Genomic DNA, 23,975 nt, shown 5'->3' on the forward strand with positions numbered 1-23,975 from the left:
GCCTGAAAGAGTGGCCCACTCTCCTCCCCAAGAGAGCAAAAGGGATGAGGAACAGTCTTCTTCCCCCCAGACCATACGTAAAGGACACCCTCCTCAGGGAACTGATCCTACCCCTAGTGAAGGAACTGCCCCAGAGGTAGTCAGGCCTGTCCTGGCAACACCTCTGAGGGCAAGGGACCCTTCCAATGTGGTACCCAGTCTGGAGCAGGTAACCTGCCCCTCTCTACCCTGCCTCAGTCAGTCCAGGGCTGAAGAGGTCAGGGAGGTCAGTGAACCATACAGGGTTCCCTGTCCAGAGGAACCCCCCCATCAGCAGATTAGGGCCACCCAGGCTGGTAGTCCCAGCCAGGTGAGAATTCCTCGGCACACTGAGGGATCCCCTTACCCTTGTGTAGGGACCTCCCCAGATGGACTCTGGTGGGCAAAGGCAAACCTGGGATCAAAAGGGCCCAAACCTACCATGTCACTCCAGTGTTCCAACCAAAGGGACCCAAACCCAAGCTGTGGGCAGCCAAAGGTTGACCCTCAGAGCAAGATGCAACTCAGTCATGGAAAGTAAGGCCTCCATGGTGACCAGTGATCTCAGGAAGTTGAGACCAACTTTGTTAGGGCCCCACTTACCTACTCAGACACCTCACCAGCCTTGTACTTTATCAAAGTACACCACAGGTAGTAATTTCCCATGGTGTAGACCCTCTCATACCCTTATGGTGAGGGATTGCTTAGTGGACCATAAGACAGGGGTAACCATGCTAGTGCAGGGACTTCCTTATATGGCCACTTAGTCAATAAAGGCTCACCTGGACAAGAGTAGCCTCATCGCCTCTCATTTGGTGGAGGTATGTAGGAAGCTGGAATCTGACTACACGGTTGCCCCCACTTAGTTCTTGGTGTTTTGCTGTTTTTTTTTACTTAGTTCGGCTGAGATCCTGCTATTCAGGGCCCCAGCCTATCTGCTTTATCTTCTAAAAAGATTCCAAGTACTTTGGGTACACTCCAGTTTGGTTACTGGGGTACCCTTATGAGTCCCTAGTATATGGTACCTTAGGTACCTAGGGCATAAGTACCCCAGCGACCTACCAGGGGCTGCAGCACGTATTATGCCACCCCTGGGAAGCCTTCCAAAATGACACCACAGGACTGCTACTACAGCCTGGGTAAGGTGGTGCATGCACCCCTTACTTAGATACAGGCTACCTATATCTACCTTAAATCAATACACATATAAACCTATCAGTCACCCCTATGGAGAAGTGTGGCTCACTGGTTAGAGGAGGCAGACCTGGAAGCAGAGGTCAGCCCGGGACCAGGGTTCAATTCCCGGCTCGGCGGGGTCTTGAGTCCTAAAATGTCCATGGACTCGACAATTCTCGCTCCGGTGCCTACTCGACTCACGGGGTCACACTCTGCGACTCTGGGCAATAGCTTGCTTAATCTCCACTACGGCCCCTCGCGGCGGGATGCCTGGCTTTCACCTTGTGGATACCCTGCCGGGGTATCTCACAGGGGAATACCAGGACGGGTTCCCTAAGCAAGCGCTTAGATACTGTGTGAAATCAGTGATTTGCGCTATATAAATACATGCACATTTACATTTACATTTACAGTGGCAAAGTGAGTAAGGGGCCCACGTCTGGGCATATCCTGTCACTTTAGGGCGAACAAAGCAAACACAAGGAGATGATGGACAGAACGCTGAAACTTTTCAGACACTCACCCCCAGTCACAGATCTGGGTTGAAACCATCATCGTTCTTTAGTACACTTCGCCACCCCCTCATTATGCATGGGTCAGAATTATGAGTTTGAAGGTATTTAAAACATCTGATGATTAGACATAGGGCCTCATTTACAAAGAATTGGGGTAGGACAGTGCCACAAGTAATTTAGCTGTGCTGCCCTACACTAATTCGAAAGGGCAGGAATGCCCCGCATTTAAAAGATGTGGTGCATTCCAGTCCTTTTGGTCAGCACCAGCGCACAATTTGCAGCTGAGCGCCAACGCAGGCAGCCTTGCACCACAGTGCAAGGATGTCTATGTTGTGGGCATGATTGTTTTTAGGGGCACTTTCCTGCACAAAACCCTTCACAAGAGGCTTTTTCCTCATCCTATTTCATCACAAGGAGATGATGGATGGAGCGCTGAAACTTTTCAGACACTCATCCCCAGTCACAGATTTGGGTTGAATCCATCATCGTTCTTTAGCTCACTTCGCCTCCCCAGTTCAGACACAGCTATATGCAAATCAGTCTTGATTCTGCGCCTCATGGGAACAGTCCAGCCCGAACTGCCAAGCCATGTCTTCCCTGGTCTGGAAACTAGCATCCTAGGACCGGTTTCGGGCTAGCAGCACTTATCAGCCAGGCTAGCTTGAATACATTGGCAAAGTGAGCAAGGGGCCCACGTCTGGGCATATCCTGTCACTTTAGGGCGAACAAAGCAAACACAAGGAGATGATGGACAGAACGCTGAAACTTTTCAGACACTCACCCCCAGTCACAGATCTGGGTTGAAACCATCATCGTTCTTTAGTACACTTCGCCACCCCCTCATTATGCATGGGTCAGAATTATGAGTTTGAAGGTATTTAAAACATCTGATAATTAGACATAGGGCCTCATTTACAAAGAATTGGGGTAGGACAGTGCCACAAGTAATTTAGCTGTGCTGCCCTACACTAATTCGAAAGGGCAGGAATGCCCCGCATTTAAAAGATGTGGTGCATTCCAGTCCTTTCGGTCAGCACCAGCGCACAATTTGCAGCTGAGAGCCAACGCAGGCAGCCTTGCACCATAGTGCAAGGGTGTCTGTGTTGTTGGCATGATTGTTTTTATGCAGGAAGGGGTACCGTCCTGCACAAAAACCTTCATGAGAGGCTCTTTCCTCATTCTATGTGTGCTGCAGAAATCAGCACACATGTAAAGAGAAAAAAAACAGGGAGACATGTAAAACATTTTCCTCGTTATGCCTGATCTGGGGCTGCATAAATGTATGGCTCTGCCACAGGTTTATGTGATGTTGCAAATCTGGGGCAGTGTCAAATTCCTTAGGTGTCGAGTGGTACTGGTAACACCCACAGCAACTCCCATGGAATGCCTCCTTGAGGCAGAGTAAGGCAAGGCAGCGCTGTGCGGTGTCTTGCCTTACTCCATATCTATGACGCCATGCAAAGACATGTAGGGTGGCCTCATGAATATGATTCAGAGGCCTACACCACTGAATCGTCATAAAAAGTGATACTCCGGCAGTGCAGGCCTCTTGTTAATGAGGGGCCTAGTTTAATTAGTCAAAACTGCCAGAATTTAGCAAAGGGAAAGCATACGGTATTTACCGTACCATGCAGATTTTGGTGTGTTAAACACCAAAATGCACATATTATTTCCCACAAACTTGTGATAGGTGTTATTTATTGCACCCGATAAATATTGTACCACATGGTATTATTATTTGTCAGGTGCATTAAATAGCATCTAAACTTGTAATCAGGCCTTTAGACTTATCAGACGGAAATTAGTAATAGCTAGTAGTAATGTCATTATCACATATTTGAAATGCTTCCTAGGACTACGATTAAGGGTTCTGGCATCAAAGCAAAAAGCTGAATGTAAAGAGGGGACAGGTGCAAGGATTCAGACCCATAGTATTCAGGAGGACTGAGTGTACCAGGCAAAGGTCCATAAAAAGCCTCTTCATAATTTTAAATTGAACTCCGTAAGGCCAAGGAGAAAGAGAGAACAAAAGATAGATGGCGAGAGAGAGAAAGAGAGGGAAATAAAGAACGAGAGAGATAATGATGCATCTAAATATAGCAGCTGACAACACCGGCGAGCATAATTCAGATCATAAAACATGGCTGTGGAATTGGCATGCTTACATGCTCAGTCAAGGTCAGGCACCATTTCAAGTGAAGTCATCTGGGAAAACATCTTTAGAATAATTGAGCAGCATTAACTCTGATTCAACCAAATAGTTTTTATAGCCTGAAACAGCTTCAAAGTCAGATAATATTTCCTAATGTATTGGAATGGACTAGCTCTTGCCATGGCCAGAAAAAACGACTACAGTTTTAGAGGGATGCTTTCTTGAGAAAAGGAGCTTGATGTTTCACTTTAAAAGAAAGATTAGAGAAAGGCAATTAGGGCAAAGAGAAATATGGAAAGACAAAGAGAGAGTGATTTGCAAGTAAGTATGCGCTTGTCTAGTCAAGGATAGGACAAGACTGTAAGCAGAAGGATGTAGATGGTGTACTACACACAAAGCTGTAAAATCCATGAATCCAAATATAATCTGTCCTTTCTGATATTTACATATCTGATGTGCATATATATATATATATAGCTATATATTGCTCTATATATCTAGCACACCTACTGGCGGTTGCCAGTATGTAGATATAGTTAGGACCTACAAAACTGAGAGCGGTATTGGTGTATACAGGGGTCGCACATCAATAATTGTACATGTAAAATGGGCTACACATTCAATCCAAATGTGTCAAGCAACAAGAAAATACCTGGCTGTGCCACGCAGGGTAACAAGCACCCCTCTACCATGGGTGCAGGAACACACAGGGACCTGCAAAAGTACCTGTGAAATAGTATACAGCAAAATATACCCTGGCACTCCTGAAATTTAAGGTATAAGTGTTTGACATTGATAAGTTAGTTACAAAAGGACAAAGGTCCAATCTGTCACAGGAAAACACCAGAGATGTATTCAAACAAAAATTCTTCAATTTATTCCATGCAATGATTTTGAAAAGCATCTCTATTACAAACTTTTGACAGGACTGTATGCACCCCAATTTTGGAACAAGTACAGATGGAAAAACAATCCTTGAAAAACAGTGACATGAATCAGTCCTTGTCAGCAAACACGAAAACAGCGACACATGTTTCGTCACATCCAGTGACTTCCTCAAGGCTCTGAAAGAAAGTTTTTCTATAGTTGCGTCGTTAGCAGAACATAGTTCGCCATTGAATATGAGTGAAGTATATATCGCTTTAGAATCCAAGTGTGCTCTGAAAATGTAGGATTTGCCCATGATGATTCACTAGTTAGCAGAAAATAACCAAGATGCAAATTCATGGGCAGCTCCTGATGGACTCTTATTGGCCCGTCTTGAGACTACGGATGGTTTGTTTCTAAGAGAGGGGCCTATCATAGCCTCGATTAGCATCGGCACATTAGCAAATCTCCACGGGCAAATTTCAAAGTTCATATAATAGCCTTCTTAACTAGTCGGGTATATTGGAAACACGACTTCCTTCAGATTTGCGTGCCTTTTCATTTCTCATTTCTCACTGTTCCAAATCCTACATTTTGCTGTATTGTTAGGACCTAGTTTCTATTGAAAAGCATTTTCTGTTTTGCAAAAAACTCTGGCGCCGTTTGATGAATCTTCACAAAATTTTCAAAACTATTATGACAGTCGGTTCAGCCTATGTTTCGAAAGTTTTGGGGTGATTCGTCAAGGGGGGGGCCAAGAAAAAGGGAGTCCCAAAATGCAATTGAATGGAATTACACCAAATTTGGCATAAATGTAGGTGTTGGTCCAGAAAGCGACCTTTTTTGTATTGGTGTGAAAGCTTTCAGTAGTTTTTGAGATATTAAGAGAAAAACAAATTTGTATATACAGGGATGCAGATCCTTCACAATGTGCACGCAGAGGTGCGCGATCCAAGAGCAGTGCTGTCATTGGCTGACCACAACCTATGTAAAAAGTTGTGGCTGCCATTTTATAAAGAGGGAAGAAAAAAAGATTAAATAGAATATAAGAATAGAATATAAGGGATCAGGGTAGGGATCCCCTGATCCCCTGGGTGTATTGGAGGGGTGTCTGAGGGACACCTTATGAGTTTAAAATGCCACAAACCATATTTCCTTTCCATGTGGTTTGAGTTGCAGACCCATCACCACGCTCAGTTAGACCCCCCGTGTAAGGTTGTGGTGGAGTTGCAAATCTTGCTGAAACAAAAAAAAATATATATATATATATATATACACACACACACACACACACACACACACACACACACACACAGTCACAGAGTAATGTATGGACTAACAGACTCACACAGAGTCACACAACCAGTGAGAGAGCCTCTAAGAGACTTGTGCCCTGACTGACAGACCTCCTCTGACACTCAAGCCCCCACTCAGTCACCCACACAGAGATTCATGCATCCACTCACAGACTCACTCTGTCGCACACCCACTCACACACCAACTCAGACACTCATGCACCCACTCACAGGCACAATCAGAGAGTCATGCACCCACTCTCTGATTGTGGAGAAGTGTGGCTCAATGGTTAGAGCGGCAGACTCTGATGCAGAGGTCTGGCCCGGGACCAGGGTTCGATTCCCGCCTCGGCGGGTCTTGGGCTCAATTTCCCCGGACCTGATAATTCTCGCCTCGGTGCCTAGTCTAATCATGGGTCCCACTCTGTGACTCTGGGCAATAGCTTGCTTAATCTCCACAACGGCCCCAGCAGCGCTGTGGATGCCTGGCTTCACCTTGGGGGTGCCCAGGAGTGGACATTTCACAGGAAAGCCAGGATGGGTTCCGCAGCGGTATGAATACAGCGCTACGAGGCCTCCGGGTAGAAGTGCGCTATATAAAATACAAACATTTACAAACATTCAAACATTTACTCACACACTCAGTGAGACTCTCATGCACTCACTCACACACCCAGTGAGTCACTCATGCGCTTACTCACACACTCACTCTCAAAGGTTGCAGGTTTCAGTTTGGAAATAACATTATAAAACCATAGAAAGTCACTGAAAAAACCAAAGGTTATAGGGACATCATCGTTAGGAAATAGGATTTAGTAAACCTTAGAAATTCACTGAAAAAAACAAAGGTTACAAGAATGTTACAGTTAGGTAAAAGATTTAAAAACAACTTCGAAATTAATTGAAAAACCTGCGGGTTACTGGGACATTATAGTTAGGCTCATATTTTACTCGTACAAAACCATAGAAATTCAGCAGTTATAGTTACCTGAGCTAACTATAACGTATGCCCCAGAAATGCATTTGTTATAACCTCATATATTACATCACTCTTGACATGGTCAGTGACATCACTGATGACATCTCAAATGACATCACTGATGACATAATCCACAGAACCACTCACACACCCATTCACACCACTATAGAACGTCTGATACACCCATTCAAACACCTAAACAACCACTTACATGCACAGACCCATACCAGTATTCTCAGCCACCCACTCATCTATAGAGACACCTACTCACTCATACAGGCACTCACACAAAACAGTCTCTCACCCATACAGATACTAACACATGTCCTCGGTCACCTAAACAGTGACTGAGACAACCACATACTCTCACATAGACCCTCTTTCATACTTACTTAGTCCCCCATACAGCCAGTCACTCACCCCATTACTCATCCATAGAGCCACTCACACACCCAGTCACTCAATCATACAGCCTCACACACCCATACAGCTCTTCATGTACTCTCACACTCATCTATACAGATACTCATGCAGTTGTGCACTCACTCACACAACCACTTACATACCCATTCACACATCCATACAACCACTCACATATCCACACACTCACTCATATACCCACTCACATAGGCATTCACTCTCTAATACAGCCACGGACACCCACTCACTTACCTATATACACACTCAACCAACTACTCAGTAACCTATACAGCCACTAAGAGACCCACTTCCTTACCCATACATCCACTCACACAGCCACAAATTCACCCATACAGTTACTCACACACCCACTCATTTATCTATGCAGGCACTCTCACAGCCACTGACTCACCTATAGAGCCACTCAAACACCACTTACTTACCCAAACAGCTACTCCCACACCTGCACACACTTGAATACAGCCACTCACATAACCACTCACTCTCCAATACAGCCACTAACACACCCATTCACACACCCATACAGCCACTAAGGCATCCACTCACACACCTATACAGCCACTCACAGAGCCATTTAGAAACAGATTCACACAGTTTCACATCCACTCAGATGACATAAATATTAGAAATACTATCAGGCTTACACTTACTGGATGATGTCATCAGAGATGTAATTTGAGATATCATCAGTGATGTCATCAGTGATGTCACTGACCATGTCATGAATGATGTAATATGTGAGGTCATAAGCAATGCATTGCAGGGGCATATGTTATAGCTTGCCCAGCAGTGACTTTATAAGTGTAGTATTCATAGGCAGCATTTCAAGAGAGTGCTCGGCAACCTTTGAACCATTTTGATGTCACAGGGTTGATCGCTTCACCTATACTTACCCCTCATTTGACTGATTAGCCTCTCACTTTATACAGAAACTCCAGAGGAAGAGCAAGGTATGGAAACTACAGAACTTAACAGAACTTACACAACTCTGTGTCCTTTCGGCTTTTGTGCTGCCTTCGTGACCTCTGACACCAGACATTGCAAAGACAGAATCATGCCATACCAAAGGGCACTTCAAGATGGGCAGTTGCTGCCTCTGGCACCACTAATTGATGCCCATGCCAGAATGGTTTCAAAGAATGCGTAGTGCCTGATTGTCACTTACCATACTATATCTGTCCTTTTAGTATGTAGTCTATAGAGATGCACTTTAAAGTTGTTACTATATGCAATGTTAACAATACTCTACTCTATAATGGCCATGGCAACACATACCAGAGGAGGAGGGGAAAGGGCAGCCCTGCCCTCAACCTGGCATTAAAGATTCCAGATGACCTGCCAGCCGCATCCTAGGCTCTGATTGCCTACTATGGTGCATCCTCACCTCTCTGACATGCAATACATAAAGTATTACAACAGAGAGTACAGTTAGGTGAAGGAAAAGTTATCTTACAAAAAATCATCTACATCAGTGCTTTTTAACCCCTTCACTGCGGCGGCTATTCCGCCGCAGTGCTAAGGGGGCGGGGCGGCCGCGCGGCGGCTGCATGCTGGTGACGGAACCGCTCCGTCACCAGCGTCGGTTGAGCTATGCTGGTGACGGAGCGGTTCCGTCATGGCCCGCCCCGCTCAATAGAACCCTCAGCGCAGGCGCGGAATTCGCGCCGCGCATGAGCGTTCTATTCAGCGGGGCGGGCCATAACGGAACCGCTCCGTCATCAGCACAGCGCACCCGCAGCTGATGACGGAGCGGTTCCGTCATCAGCGTGCAAGGGGTTAAACTTTTGACTGCTATGGACCCCCACTTAAGCAGTAATGGAATCCAAGGAGACAGACGGAATCATTATTGGAATCATTTTTGGAATCAGAGAATCCCCACTGACTCATTACTGACAGGAGATCCCGGCAAAAGCATTAGCGATGATTTGAACTGCAAAACAATACACGAGAAATACATAAACAAGCATTCATCAAACAAATGCACAAATGATTAAATATTTTATTGAATTCCCAAACAAAGGCAAAAAATTAAATTTGAATTTTAAAGAGGAGGTTGGAGCCTTTATAAATTTAAATGAGGCCACTCATTGTCCATACTACATCCTGTTTGGTGTAATTTCACTGCTCCCACATCAATCTGAAGGACGCTAACTTAATTTGTAGCCTTCAATTTCAAATTCCTTGACATTTACATAATGTTTTCAAAATGGCAGCTTTACATTTTGCTTCTTTAGTTATATAACCTATATTAGTATGATACTATTTCATTTTCTAAGCAATTGCGTGCCCCTGAGTAGGCTTCGCAGACCCCTAGGGGTCACCAGACCACAGGTTAAAAACCACTGATCTGCCTGCTTTTGTGAAAGCGAAAGAAAATAATTTCAATACAATAATAGAATTCACTTACTGCTGTACATTCTTATCTTGCACAGTTGTGAATTGCTCCTCAGCCTATTAGCACATGTTTTGGATTATATATTGCCCATTTTGCTCAGCTATGCTAATATGAATCTGTTTTATTGTCCTTTGCTTGAAATATAGGAAACCAAGTGGAAATTCCTCTTCGAGTTTAGGAGAAATGGTACATGGTACGTTCCGAGCAACGCCCCCATCTGCTGGTGAGTCCTGTTCTTATTTTTTATTGTTGTCTTATGAGAACTTGGAAAACTATAATTAGGTCCTTCAGGAGGATGCCAGTTCCCATTAATATCATAGACCAAGGACAGCAAAACTTTAAGTGCACTATATTGAGCCAGATTGATGGGGAACTTCGAGCCATGTTTGTCAATATTTATCTACCATAGTTTTGTTGTAGTTCTAGCATTCATGCTAGCTCTAGGCTTTTGATGATGACCTAATTACTGATAGTCTAAATTTTGTTGTGACGCTGTGATCAGGTAGTTTTGCTGGTAGTTTTGCGATGATTACAAACTGGGGGGCAGATTTACAAGCCCCTTGCGCCTCTTTTACGCCGTTGTTGTGTCACTTTTGTGACGCAGCGGCGGCGCAAAAGATGCGCCATGGTGCGGGGTATTTACAACGTGACGCATCTGGGAAATGCGTCATGTTGTAAAGCCCTGCGCCAGAAGGAGGGATTCCTGCGCAGAGGGGGGGTGTTCCGTCGCAGGAACGCCTCCTAAAAGTGGCTGAGTGAAATCTACAAGATTTCATTCAGTCACTTTGGGGCCCATGCTGCGTCAAAACCCTGCGCCTGCTCGAAGCAGGCGTAAGAATTGACGCAACATTAACAAGATAGGGCAACCCCGAGCATTGCTGAAGCTGCGTCGCGCTTGCGACGCAACTCCAGCAATGCGCCGTCTGTGCCGTTTTTGCCCCATGGTGCACCGCATTGTAAATGTGGCGCATCAATGGTGGCTGAGGCATGGCGCACAATAAGTGGCGCATCCCTGCTGATATGCAGGGATCCGCCACTTATTGTAAATCTGCCCCTTTATTTATAGCTGCACAAAACCATAAAACTTCAAATATAGGAGAAGGTTTCGAGCAAAAAATCCTTTTCTTTTCCAGAGATCTTGCCCACAAAAGTTGTATTGTTTTTTCTCTCTCTCAAAGCCCACTTTTCGTGGGCTTTTTCAGCCACTGCGTTTTTCTTACTTTACAAAAATCGTGAAATGGAGGTTTAAAAAATGAAATTGACGAATATGATACAGTCAATTTTGAAAACATACCTGCTTTACCATTCACACGAAACTTGCTACATTCATGTTATTTAAATCAGCTGGACGCTGCAAACCAAAAGGACTATCTACGAGTGCCTGTGCTATATTGTTCTAGCAACCTACAGAAAAGGAGGCAGAATCCATTGATAATAAAAGTGGGACAGCAACAGCATAAGGAAATGTCCTTTTTTCCCTTCCTGCTTCTGTTACCGTTAAGTACTAAAAAAAAAATAATAATACAAATAAAATAGTATCCATTGAAACCTCGAACCCAGATTTGTGAAAGAGCAAAGCACAGTAATAATATTCATATAATTTGGTAGACTTAAATGTCCTGTGTTGACAGTTCTGTCCTATACTGTAAAAGGTAGCTCTCTTGAAAATTATATGCGCATCCACCCTTTTTCCAGCTAAGATCCTCCCTTCAATTTGTTGTGCGCTGTTTTAGAAGCTACAGGGATGGTTGATTCAGAATAAATGTAATTTTTATAGCTGTTAAAGTCTTATATTTCTTTTTTTGTTGGCTCTGTTATACCATCATTCATCAGAACGAATGGCCTCATGAATTAGATGATCATTTACAGGATGGTAGCATTGTGTTTACGCCGCAACCTCTCAAAGCTTCCCTAAGGTTAAAGAACTCACAGACCCTTGTCACAAGGTTATAGTGCATGGGTCAAAGTTAGCCAATGAGATGGGATATGAAATGACATTGAGATGCTACCAAAGTGAGAGCGAAGCTGAGACTGAAGATAATATTGCAGCTTTCATATCCAAGGAGCAATAAACAATCATTCCCACAATACAATGCGGGCGCCCTTGCACTATTCTGCAAGGGTGCCTGCATTGGCACTAGGCAGCTGTAATTAGCGTCAATGCAAGGGGAAATGCAGGGCCGCACCGTATTGTTGTAAATATGGTGCAGCCCTGCATTTCCAAAGTGGGGTAGCCAAGAAGGCTAACGCTGTGCTTCGTCACTCCTTAGTGAATATGCCCCATCATTCGAAAGATAGTTCTAAAATCTGGTGAGAAAAAGGCACCGAAAGGAAATACCAATAAGTGAGGCCGACAGAAGCCAGGTAAGCATTGTGTTTTGAGAGGGGCAAATGGCTGCTGAACATTGTATGAATAGTGGTTTGGCGGGATTATACACCACCCAAGCTGTGGCGATGGTCCCAGAACTTAAGGAAAATTGTCAATGATGTAAGAACTAACTGGGGACTTTTGATGTACAGCTTTAATGCACTGAAATATGTCTGAAGGATTGTCATAATTGTGTTTGCAAGTTAAATTAGGGGCAAATGTGTCTCGCCTAGCAACAATGAGGGAGTCCCCAAGTCTTAAACTTAGATTAAGATGGAATCAATCCAATCAGATTGCTTATCTTGATGTAGTTGCTGCATGTTTGGGGCAATTACTGCATGTCAGCTACTGCTGCCAAGGGGGATGCTAAAACGCCCCAACCGTTGGTGACTGGTCCTTGCAAAAATGCTTATGACTTAATGAAGATTGTGAAATTGAGGACTGATGGGGTCCATAAACGGTTCAGTAGGAGTTTTGGGGTAGTGGAATCCTGTATCCCTGCAACCTTTTCTCCTGCATCCGTGGATTAAGCAGAATACGCTGTAAATAGATATATGCCACCAAGTCTGGAGTGTGCTTGGATTCGTGTAAAAAATATTTCATGTTCTTCAGAATAAAAGTATTGTGTAATTACTTACTTTTGGAACTCATCTCATAAGCACCATGAGCATAACTAATCCCAGCCTCTGTCACCCTTTGTGATGTCCACCTTCTTTTTAGGTAAGGTAGCACAATGTGTCATGACATATCCAGTAACACTCTGGTACCTCTTGTATCCTTGCCCAACCCTTCCAGTGTGACCACCCCAGACACATTCCCCCAGCTTCACTATGTTACCCCTATCTTTTACCCATGACCAGGAACTCCTGCTCTACTTGTACCTCTACCAACGACGGCACCTCATTTAGCTTCACCTCAGCTCAGCTTTGGCTCTGCCATCTTTCAGGCTGTGTTCACAACACATTAAAATTATTCTCCCTTTCCTGCAGTTCTAAAGAATTACCACCCAATCTCTAACCTCCCTTTTCCTGCCAGGCTTGTGAAAATATTGAGACTGTGGGGTCTATTCAAACAGGCATTTTGGAATATATAAAGTAGTGCTCCTGTAGTAGTCTTTTACATACCCCTGATGCTTTGGTGAATTTGCCCCAAAATATATAAATAGGAATATTTAGAGAATATTCATATATATTTAGTACAATGTGCACTGTTACTAATAGCAAGTTAGCCATTCATTTCAGGGTTGATTCACAAACTCATGTAAGAATATGTAGTTTGACTCCTCAGTCCAATTCCTGTACTCACAAACACTTTTGTGCCCCTGTACCTTTACTCCTACTTCGAAGACAAGATTAGATGTGATTAGATTAAGAAGTTTATAAAGGGTGACAGCTATCCACTCGGGGTTTCCCGGCGCTTTAACAACAGGAAAGAGTGATCCTGACTCAGCTAGCTCACAACAGCCACATATTTAATTGTCTGCAAAAGATGGTCAGCGAAGGGCAGAATCTCAGATGTTCCGGTAAGGCATTCCAGGGGTTTGGGCCGAGGTACGCAAAGGAGTGACCTCTCATACAGATTTATTTAATCCTGGGAACTGTGCCCAGAGAGAGGTTGCTAGAACGCAGACAACATGCGGGTAGAAACGATTTTATCAAGCCAGTGATGTGGCAAGACCAAACTCAGCCCTAGCTTTGAAGACATAACAATGAGCCTTGAACTGGAAATGTTTCTCCACCCTTAGCTAGTGAAGCTCATGTAGAAGAGGAGTGGCCGAAGCATGTTTTAGGAGTCTATAGATCATACTGGCAGCCACATTCTGCACCACCTGAATGCTTTATCAACCCACAAATACAGAATGTTACCATAATCAAGCAAGACAGAATAAGTGCCTGGAGGACCTTCCATTGAGCAGATAAAGAAAGAATCCAGATGAATTTCAGAAGCCATTTCAAGGTGGCGAACCAAGTCCCTGACACCTTCTCCTCCTGACGCTTCATGGAGAGCTTGGAGTCCACAAAAAAGCCATGATTCTTAACTTTAGTGGCAGGGATCAGAATATCATCCAAAATATCTGGCCAATGCTGAGGTCCCCAGAATGACGGATTCTTACTAAGCACAAGCACCCCTTTTTTTTATCCGTTCAATTTCAGCGAGTTGATATTCATCCAGGATGTCAGACCGGAGTTCAGAGACACAGAGTTGTGGTCCTGATGAAGAAAATATGATTTGAGGGTCATCTACATAAGAGAATAGTGCCATATTGCAACTTTCCAGGTCCACCAGAGGACGAACATAAATGTTGAATAGTGCCAGGCTTAAGGCTGAATCCTGCTGGATCCCAGAAGTCAATTCATGACATTTGGAAGAATCATTACCTGAGAAAACCTGAAAGGTTCTGCCCTTTAGAAAATAGGATAGCCTGGGAAGCCCTGTTCCCTAGAGCCCCAATTATGCCAGCCTTAGAATGAGCATATCATGGGACACAGTATCAAAGGCAGCGATGAGATCAAGTAAGATCAGCGTTGCCATCATGCCCTTGTCTAGGAGCCACCTGAGATAATCAGTGACCCCCAAAGAAGGCAGACTTGGTACTGTGCCCAATTCAGAAAACTGACTGAGGGTCATGAAGAAAAGGTTGTTCCTCCACATAAAAGCTGTAATTTGTTTACAAACATGCTTATCTATGACTTTTGATAGAACAGGAAGCAACAAAATAGGTTGATAATTCGACCAGATTGAAGGATCCAAGTTAGGTTTCGTCATAGAAGGGAGATCCATAGCATGATTCAAAGACTGAGGAATGAAGAACCAGGGTTACAAATAAAGACAGATCCAGAGCCTCGCAAGTGTCTAACGCCTGGTGTTAATGGTACAGTCCATGGAGGCTGAATGCGACAAATAATTGGAGAGCTTAGAAGGTTTCTCACCTGTCTCCCTCGAGAAATACTAAATATTCTGTACTCTGCTCAAAAAGAACAACACTAATTCCTCACATTGACTTTGGGATAAAGTTGACACATGGCCAGTCCTACTGGGGTCACACAGCTCATTTACTGTTCTAGAGAGCCTCTCAGGGATATGTTGGGCTGAGGTGATCTGATCTGAGTAGAAGGTTGCGTGGCCTGTCTTGCAGAGGCTATGCTACTGTTTCAATGGGATCACTGACAGAATATCGAGGAGCAAAATATCGACTTGCCAAAATATTGAGGAAAAAATATAGAATGCCAGAATATCGAATTGCTATCTACAAACAGGTAAGTACAAAAATATTGAATCCTAAATATCATTGTTAAAAATATAGTTAGTCAAAATATTGAATTTTTTAAATGTTTTAAAAGTAATGTAAAATTAATGAAATAAATATACTTAACTAAAACATACTTAAAAATATTTAAATAACCTTAATATTAATAAACAATTAATGTAAGTTAAAAAAACATAAACATGCTTTTTTCTTTTTTAATACATATATATATATTAACGTAATATCAATAAAAAATATTCAATATTTTAGGCGTAGGCTAGCGAGAGGGTAACATTTACTATTCCCACTCCAGTGAGTGCAACAGTAGAGAAAGTGTTGGATAGCCAGAGGGTCAAAATTACTATTCCCACTCCAGTGAGTGCAACAGTAGGGAAAGCGTTGGATAGCAGAAGGGTAAAAATTACTATTCCCACTCCAGTGAGTGCAACAGTAGGGAAAGCGTTGGATAGAGGGAGGGTAAAAATTACTATTCCCAATCCAGAGAGTGCAACAGTAGGGAAAGCGTTGGATAGTGGGAGGGTAAAAATTGCTATTCCCACTCCAGAGAGTGCAACAGTAGGGAAAGCGTTGGATAGCGTAGGGGTAAAAATTACTATTCCCACTCCAGTGAGTGCAACAGTAGGGCAAGTGTTGAATAGCGTAGGGGAAAATGACTATTCCCACTCCAGTGAGTGCAACAGAAGGGAAAGTAATGATTTAATATTTACATTTAGAAAAAAATGAATTATCAATACCAATAAAAAATGTATTAAAATTAATCACCAATTACAACATATTTAATAAATAATTAATTATAAATACCAAGAAATATTTTTATTAAAAATTAATCACCTATTAATGATTAATTAACAACCAATTAATTTTCTTTTTCTTTTTATTTTTTTATTTTTATTGATCAGTTCATAACATGAAAAATAGGCAAAACAACAAAATAGGCAGACATAGGGATTGATTCATAACATACACTTGAAATTATAACTAGATAGGTCATTACGGCATGATAATAATATCATTGCAACGAGACGTCTAGATGTTGAAGCATAGGATGCCAAATTTTCAGTCCTAATTTTTTCTTTTTCACTGACCTTAAACGATACAAATTATATTCAAAATAAAATACATTATAGAATTTAGCTCTCCACATTTCATATGCTGGTGCCTCTGGCTTCAACCACATTGTGGCTATACACAGTCTAGCCACCGCCATAGCCATGAAAATAAAGTAACGATAGCGTGATTGTTCTGCGTAGATTCTAACTCACCACAAACCCCAAAGAGCAACATTTGCCGACCTATTACACAGGGCACCTTCGTTGTTTCTAGCAAAAATCGTTCAATACTTAGAAAAAGCGGATTTAATACATTACAATCAAAAAAGATATGACCAATATCCGCTTCTTCCATTTGACATCTAAAAGATTTGCCGTCATATTTATTGCCCCACTTCATCATTTTAACTGGTGTATGATATAGATTAAAAAGCATTTTGTAGTGTTGTGTACGCAGGTTTTCAGACAAAATTACTTCATTAGCTAAATCAATCGAAGTTTGTACTGTAAATCCAGAGTTATCTAACCACCCCTGCCATTTGGAATCTTGGATATCTAGATCGTCTTGTTGCTTAGAAAGTAATATTTCATATAACGTCCCTATCTTTGCCTTTTTATATATAGCTACAATAAACTCATTACACAAGATAACCTGTAACCTAGCATGTTTATGTAAAAAATCACGTAGGTGTAAATATTTGAAAAAATCGTTCTTGGTTATTGTATATGTTGCCATTAGATCCGAAAAAGCCATCAATACACCATCCTTATATATATCGCCCAAGCAGCAAATCCCATTATTTCGCCAATCTTTCATCTTTGAATCCCAAAAAATCCCCGGGAATAATTCCGTAGAATCCAGTGGTGTATGAAAATTTCTCCGTTTTATGGCCAGGATTTTACATAGCATTTTCCACCCCTTATATGCTGTAATCATAATTTTAAATCTAGTCCCTTTGTAATAACTTGGCTCAAAAAATGTCAGCAAAGCTAAGCGGGCTGAATCTCCTACAAGCATCTGGTAAATATCAGGAACTTCAAACAATCGAACGCCCCCCCCTATTAGCATATAATTTTGAATAAGACAAGCTAAATAATAAAACAGGAAATTAGGAACGCCCCACCCTCCCCGGGATAATGGAAGCACCATATATTTTGATGCCCGGCGTGCTTTTTTCCAGCCCCAGATAAACCTATCAGTAACAGACTGAAGTTGCGATAGTTGAGGCCGTGTAAGCTCTAAAGGGACTGTCCGGAAATAGTAAAGTACCTTAGGAAGAATGCACATTTTCACTACATTCCAACGCCCTACCATTGACAAATGAAGACATTCTACTTTTTCTAATTGTTTTTTAACCGATCCTACAATATCCGACCAGTTCACTTCTACTATTTCCTGAACTGACATTCTTATTTTAATCCCCAGATACTTAGCCTCCGGTGTTACACGGGGTTCGCCAGGACACAATCCAGTCGTACACACGACTTGCGTTTTAGAAGTATTTAACTTGTATCCGGCAACCTGTCCAAATCTTTGCGTTAAATTTTCTACTTCTCTTAACGCCGACGCGGGATCAGATGTCACAACTGCGATGTCGTCAGCATAGGCTAAAACACGTATATTGTGCTCGCCAACTAAATGTAAATGATTGAATAAAAATGGTAGACTCCAATACCTGTAATAATGGTTCTATATAAATAGCAAAGAGCAAAGGGGAGCACGGACATCCCTGTCGTGTTCCCCAAGTTATATGTACAGACAAAGATTCAAGTCCCATAGTACATATTTTAGCACAAGGGCTCTTATACGTAGTGCGTATTGCCTCCATAAACTCAGGTCCAAACCCCATCCTGTGCATTATACCCCATAAAAAAGCCCAAGTAACACGGTCAAATGCTTTTTCAGCATCAAGAAAAATAATTCCAATATCCTTTTGTAACATAGTTGCAAAATCTATAGCAGATATAACCCTGTGAAGATGGTTGATCGTGCTTCTGCCTGGGAGAAACCCATGTTGCTGCCGAGATACATGTAAAGGGACAACTAGTAAAAGTCAGGTTGCCAATATTTTAGAATAGATTTTTGCATCAACATTAATTAAAGATATAGGCCTATATGACCTGGGAGAACTAGGGGGCTTATCCTTCTTTTTAAAAATTACTATGTTAGCATCATCCCATGAAACCGGGGGGTTTCCACCTTGAGCGGTTATAAAAGTACTAAGCATATCCTCTTTAATAATTTCAAATAGTACCCGATATACCTCCAGAGGGAGTTTATCCTGACCGGCTTCTTTCCCAAGTGCCAACTCATCCATTGCTGACTGTAATTCCAACATAGAGATTGAAGCTTCCAATTTCTCCCTCTCAAGAGACCCTAGTTTACGAAAATCGAAATCCTGGAGGTAAGCCACAATTGATTCCTCCGAGACCACATCTTCAGTATAAAGTTCTTGATAATAACTGCGGAAAACCTCCAAAATTTCCTCCATAGTTTCCACCATATCCCCGCTTGCATTTTCTAATGCCTCAATACGCTGCGCTGCCTGTCTACCCCACATCTTTTGTGCTAAGCATCTGCCCGTAGCCTCCCCATATTCATATCTTTCATTTTTATACGCCTGATGTTGAGCAGCAATATCCTGACTCCATATCCCATTTATCCTAGCCTGACAACTAGCAACCTTAGTTTGTGCTACACGGGAATCAGAGTTAGAGCGTATTCTAGCAGTAAGCTCACATTCTGCCTTTCTAAGTTCCTCAATAAGGCCGTTTATCAAGGCTTTTTGTTTTCTTTGTTTGGCCCAACCATAACTACATATTTCCCCCCGAAGTCCCGCCTTAAACGAGTCCCAAACCATAATTTGAGAAGCGGAGCCGCGATTCAATTCTAAAAACTGCTTACCCCATGCCTTAATATGATCTATAAACTGCTGATCACAAATTCATTTTTTGTTGAAAGTAAATGCGCGGGCTTCCCGCACCATATTACAGCATGTCAAGTCTAATACCACTGGGCTGTGATCAGAAGTTATTCGCGGCATTACTTGCATGTTAGCACCTACGGTGAGAAGTCGGGGAAGAAACATGTAATCTAATCTTACTAGTTTAGCATGGGGAGAAGAAAAAAAAGTATATCCTGGATTGCCTGGTTGTAAAATAGCCCACCCGTCAACCAACCCATGTTGCAGTAACAGCTGCCGTAGAGCCCTGTATACCTTTGGTTTGCGACCTTTATAGTTCTGAGAAGAAAGATTCCAAGTGTTATTATCACCATGTATATTGAAATCCCCAAGTATTATCAAAGGGGTCGCCCCCTGTGCCAATTCTACATTTAAAAATTCAAACATTTCAGCCTCGTCAAGATTAGAGCCATACACTGTGCATAGTGTAATCTTGTTCATTCCAATTATACATTCAGTAATTGCCCACCGCCGATAGTTATCCACCCGCGTCCTGCCGGTTCCTACAACCTCCGACACCCAAAATCGCAACCCCTCTATTCATAGTAGCTTGTTTTGAAGCAGCTAGCAGCGTAAACCCCATTGAAGCTAGGATTTTGTGATTAGACCATGGAATATGTGTTTCCTGCAAACAAAAAACATCAGGATTGATAAGGCGCAACTCATTAATCACTCATTTTCTTTTCATAATATTATTAAGACCGCACACATTAAAGGAGCAGACTCGTAAATACCTAGTCACCATCAAAACTTAAGAATTGCATATCGTAAATTACTATTAACCAAGAAACTACATTAAGTCTGTGATTCTGAAAAAAATTGTTAAGAACTGACATTTTACATTTATCCCCCCAACCCCATTCCCCCACCGCTCCCCACAGCCCACTAGTGTCCCCTACCCACCCTTCACCCCGACAAACCAAACCCCCCCACCCACCCTGAGAGACCCCCCCCACCCATAACTAAGGCAATAGGGTGTAGCACCCTTGTGATGTTCGGTGAGTGGCTCCCCTTGGGACTCGGCTCAAGTCCGTAACCATCAAACATAGAAGAGGAAAAAAAAAGAAACGAAAAATGAAGAAAAAGGGGGGACCAGACAGAATGGAATAAGAATTACGCAAAACAATCAAGCCAGTATAAGTAGATAGTCTTTTGCTTCAGCCTCTGGTGAAAAAAAAGCGAGTCTGGCCCTTATAAACAATTTTTAGAGTTGCTGACTGTAATAGAAATACTTGTGCCCCCTTTGCTTGAAATGGATTAATTAATTGTCGAAGCTTCCAGCGTTTCTCGACGGTGGAATGACAAAAGTCTGGCCTTGCAAAAAACTGTACCCCCTTGCCAGTTCTCTTCCGGTCTGGTCTGGCCTTATCATAGAGCACCTGTCTTTCCAAAAAATTATTCAACGATATCATAATTGCCCTTGGTTGCTGGGGTCCTATTTGTGTACTTCTTACTGGTCGCACCCGGAAAGGAAATCTATGGGCCCGTTGGATTTCTCGTGCCCAACTCCATTCTGTCACCTCGGGAAAAGCTTCCTCAAACAGTTCAGTTACAAATTTCCGGGTATCCTGCCCCTCAAGTCCTTCCGGGACCCCTAGTATTCGTAAGTTATTCCGACAAAGTCGATTTTCCAACTCGGTCAATCTTATCCTGGACGTCAGATCTATGTGCCATGATATCTGCTACATCCGCCTTTTGAGATACCATCTGATCTTCCAGAGATGATATCCTGGCCTCCGCCTCTACCATGCGATCAGTGAAATCATTACACGTCTTAGCGAGGCGCCGAACAGTATTTTGCAGCTTCTTGCAAGCTGTATGGGTCTTAAGATGTTCAGCACGAGCCTCCAGCTGATGGTCGCTGATGGACCTATATATCTCCTCCAATGATACAGGACCAGTTGTTTGGCTGGATCCCACAGCTTCTGCCGCGCTCGCAGCATGATCGGAAAGATCTAGCCGCTCCAGTCGCTGTGTACCTACGGATAAATCCGATTCAGTGACTTCAGTAGTAGTGCCAGATCCTACACTACCACCTCTATCCTGTTTCTTTTGTACCGTAGAAGCTTGAACAGAAATGGACTCAGAAGAGATATTCTGATGCTGGTGCCCATCTATGCTAGGAGAGTTAAAAATACCATCGTCCACCGGCAATGAGAGTCATCTTACATATCAGACCCTTCCGACTGCTCTGACAGTGAGTAAAATTCCCCATCCTTACTGCTTAGTGGCTCCGGTGCTTCTCCCTCACTTGCAGCACTTTCGCCGTCCTCCTTAGCACTCAATTTATCAGCGCCTTCATCAATCTCATCGGAGATTAAAGCGGTCACAGGTATCCCAGGAGAAGACATTGCCTGTAGTGTAAGATGGTGCTCATTATGCTGGTCATTACCGGTACAAGCTTCCTCTTGGTTAGTAGTGGAATTAGGGTTAGAGCCAAGATTAGATGTATGGACAGACACACCGGCTTTCCTCCCCCCAATGACAGACTGAAACATTTGAGGTATCCTAGGATTAGTCTCTTTGCACGGTGCAGCATGTCCCAAATCCTGTACACCCTGAGCTCCCTGCATTTCCTTTGATTTTGCAGCGGCAAGCGCAGCCCGTGTACCAATTGTTGCTTCACCAACAGGTCTGGTTTTACCACCGCTAGCAGATTTAGGTGGCATAGTAGAGTGCGCCGATCGTGCCAGAAGCTAAATAGAGCACCAAGTTCTGAAATTACATTTCTGTGGAATCCTTTTTTTTTTTTCTTCACCCTTTAACCACCAGTTGCAACAGTAGCCACCAACAGTCACTAGCAACAATTCCACAGCTCAGTATTCAAAGTTACACTGTATCATCCTGGATAATTATCTTCATAGTATTATGCTCCAGGCTTCCGTATATACTTGAAGTCATCATGAAAAAATAGCATGCTGTTGAGTATTTTACCCTTTTCATTTTTCCTTTTTTGAAAGTAGTCTCTCAAGCATTTATCACGAAAGGATGCAGCTGGTAATTAATTAGCCTCTCCCCGTACAAGTAACCTTTAAGTGCCCCCACAGTTTCCCTTCGCGGTCAGCAGACGCCTCCTCTGCAGTGCAACTCCCAGCTCAAACCGAGGAACACACAGCAACCGGCAAAATCCTCTGTTAATGATCCCAAAATCCTCTTAGCTGCCAGTCCCAGTACCTCCGGTTTGCTCTGTAGTAAGCTGGTTTCCCTGGAGCCCACGCCACCAATTGCAGCGTGGATTCCCCCAAACGATCCGGATATCACAGACGCCTTCACTGTTTTCCACGGCGGGGAAAAGAAACAGACAGCCAATCTTTTCGTTCTCCGAGCGCCAGCTCCTTCCTGAAGACACCGAGCAGAGTACAGCCGCAGCTGCATCAGGTGAGTCGATAAATCCGTGAGCCAAGCCAAGGGTCAGAGGAGCTCCTCACTCGCACGCCCGCACGGACGCCATCTTGCCTTAACAACCAATTAATTTTCAATACCAAAAATCAATCCGTAATATTAAAAATTACATAATTAATTAACAGTAAATTAATTACCAATACACAAAAATTATTTCAATAATTACTTAATTACAATTAAATTACTTTCCACCCTATTCCCTAAACCCACAACCCGCTACGAATAATAAATTAATACAATTAATATAATTATCAATTAATCAATTAATAAACATTAATGACCAATTAATACAAAATGATTACCAATTAATAAAAATGAATTACCAATTAATAATTAATTAACAATAAATTAACTATCAATACCAATAAATAAAAATTAATATTTACTTCATAAAAATGTAAGTACTTCCCACCCTATTTCCCTATAAACCCACAACCCACTTCGGAATTAAATTACGCAAAAATTAAATAACATAAAATTCATTACTAAAACTAAAGTTCAAACATACATTACAAAACTAATACATACTTTTAACACATATACTAACACTTAAAACACTATAAAAAAATCGATATTTTAACAACTATATTATGACTGTTGATATTACTATTTTAGATATTATGGAAATCGATATTTCTTACCTAAATTTCGATATTCTGTACCACTATATTTTGGCAATTCGATATTCTGCCCATTCTATATAAAAAAAACTTGATATTCTGTCAATTCTATATTTTGTTTTCGATATTTTGACTGTTCACCGTTTCAAAGCTATTTAGTCATCATAGCTGATCCTCCAGGCCCTCTCCAACCTCTTACAGCCTATTTCTGCTACCTGTGTTTCCCTAGTAAACCATAGGGTTTTGGATGTAATCTGGGGGAGTGATATGTTTTTAAGGGCAGGATATGGTCTAGTGAGACAAGAAACTGGTTGGTTAAAACTAAGTGCTTTCTTCCCCTCCATCATACTGAATCAATGATCACGTCACTCCAAGAGTCCAAATTGATATATGAATGCTAAGTGATGGTTGTGGAGTCAATGCCTAAGTTATCTTACAACTGACAGAAGCATTTCATACTGTCATCT

At 42.5% G+C, this 23,975-nt stretch overlaps 1 protein-coding gene across 1 annotated transcript in view; it reads left to right on the forward strand.

Annotated features, from left to right (window-relative positions):
• Window positions 1-23,975, forward strand: part of CACNB4 (calcium voltage-gated channel auxiliary subunit beta 4) — a 769,275-nt gene that overhangs the window by 407,869 nt on the left and 337,431 nt on the right. The window contains exon 5 of the mRNA XM_078681745.1: window positions 9,985-10,061. Within this exon, the coding sequence (XP_078537871.1) occupies window positions 9,985-10,061 (77 nt within the window). The remainder of the gene's footprint in view (window positions 1-9,984; window positions 10,062-23,975) is intronic.

The sequence above is a fragment of the Lissotriton helveticus genome, chromosome 3_1, assembly GCF_964261635.1.
Source record: "Lissotriton helveticus chromosome 3_1, aLisHel1.1, whole genome shotgun sequence".
NCBI lineage: Eukaryota > Metazoa > Chordata > Amphibia > Caudata > Salamandridae > Lissotriton > Lissotriton helveticus.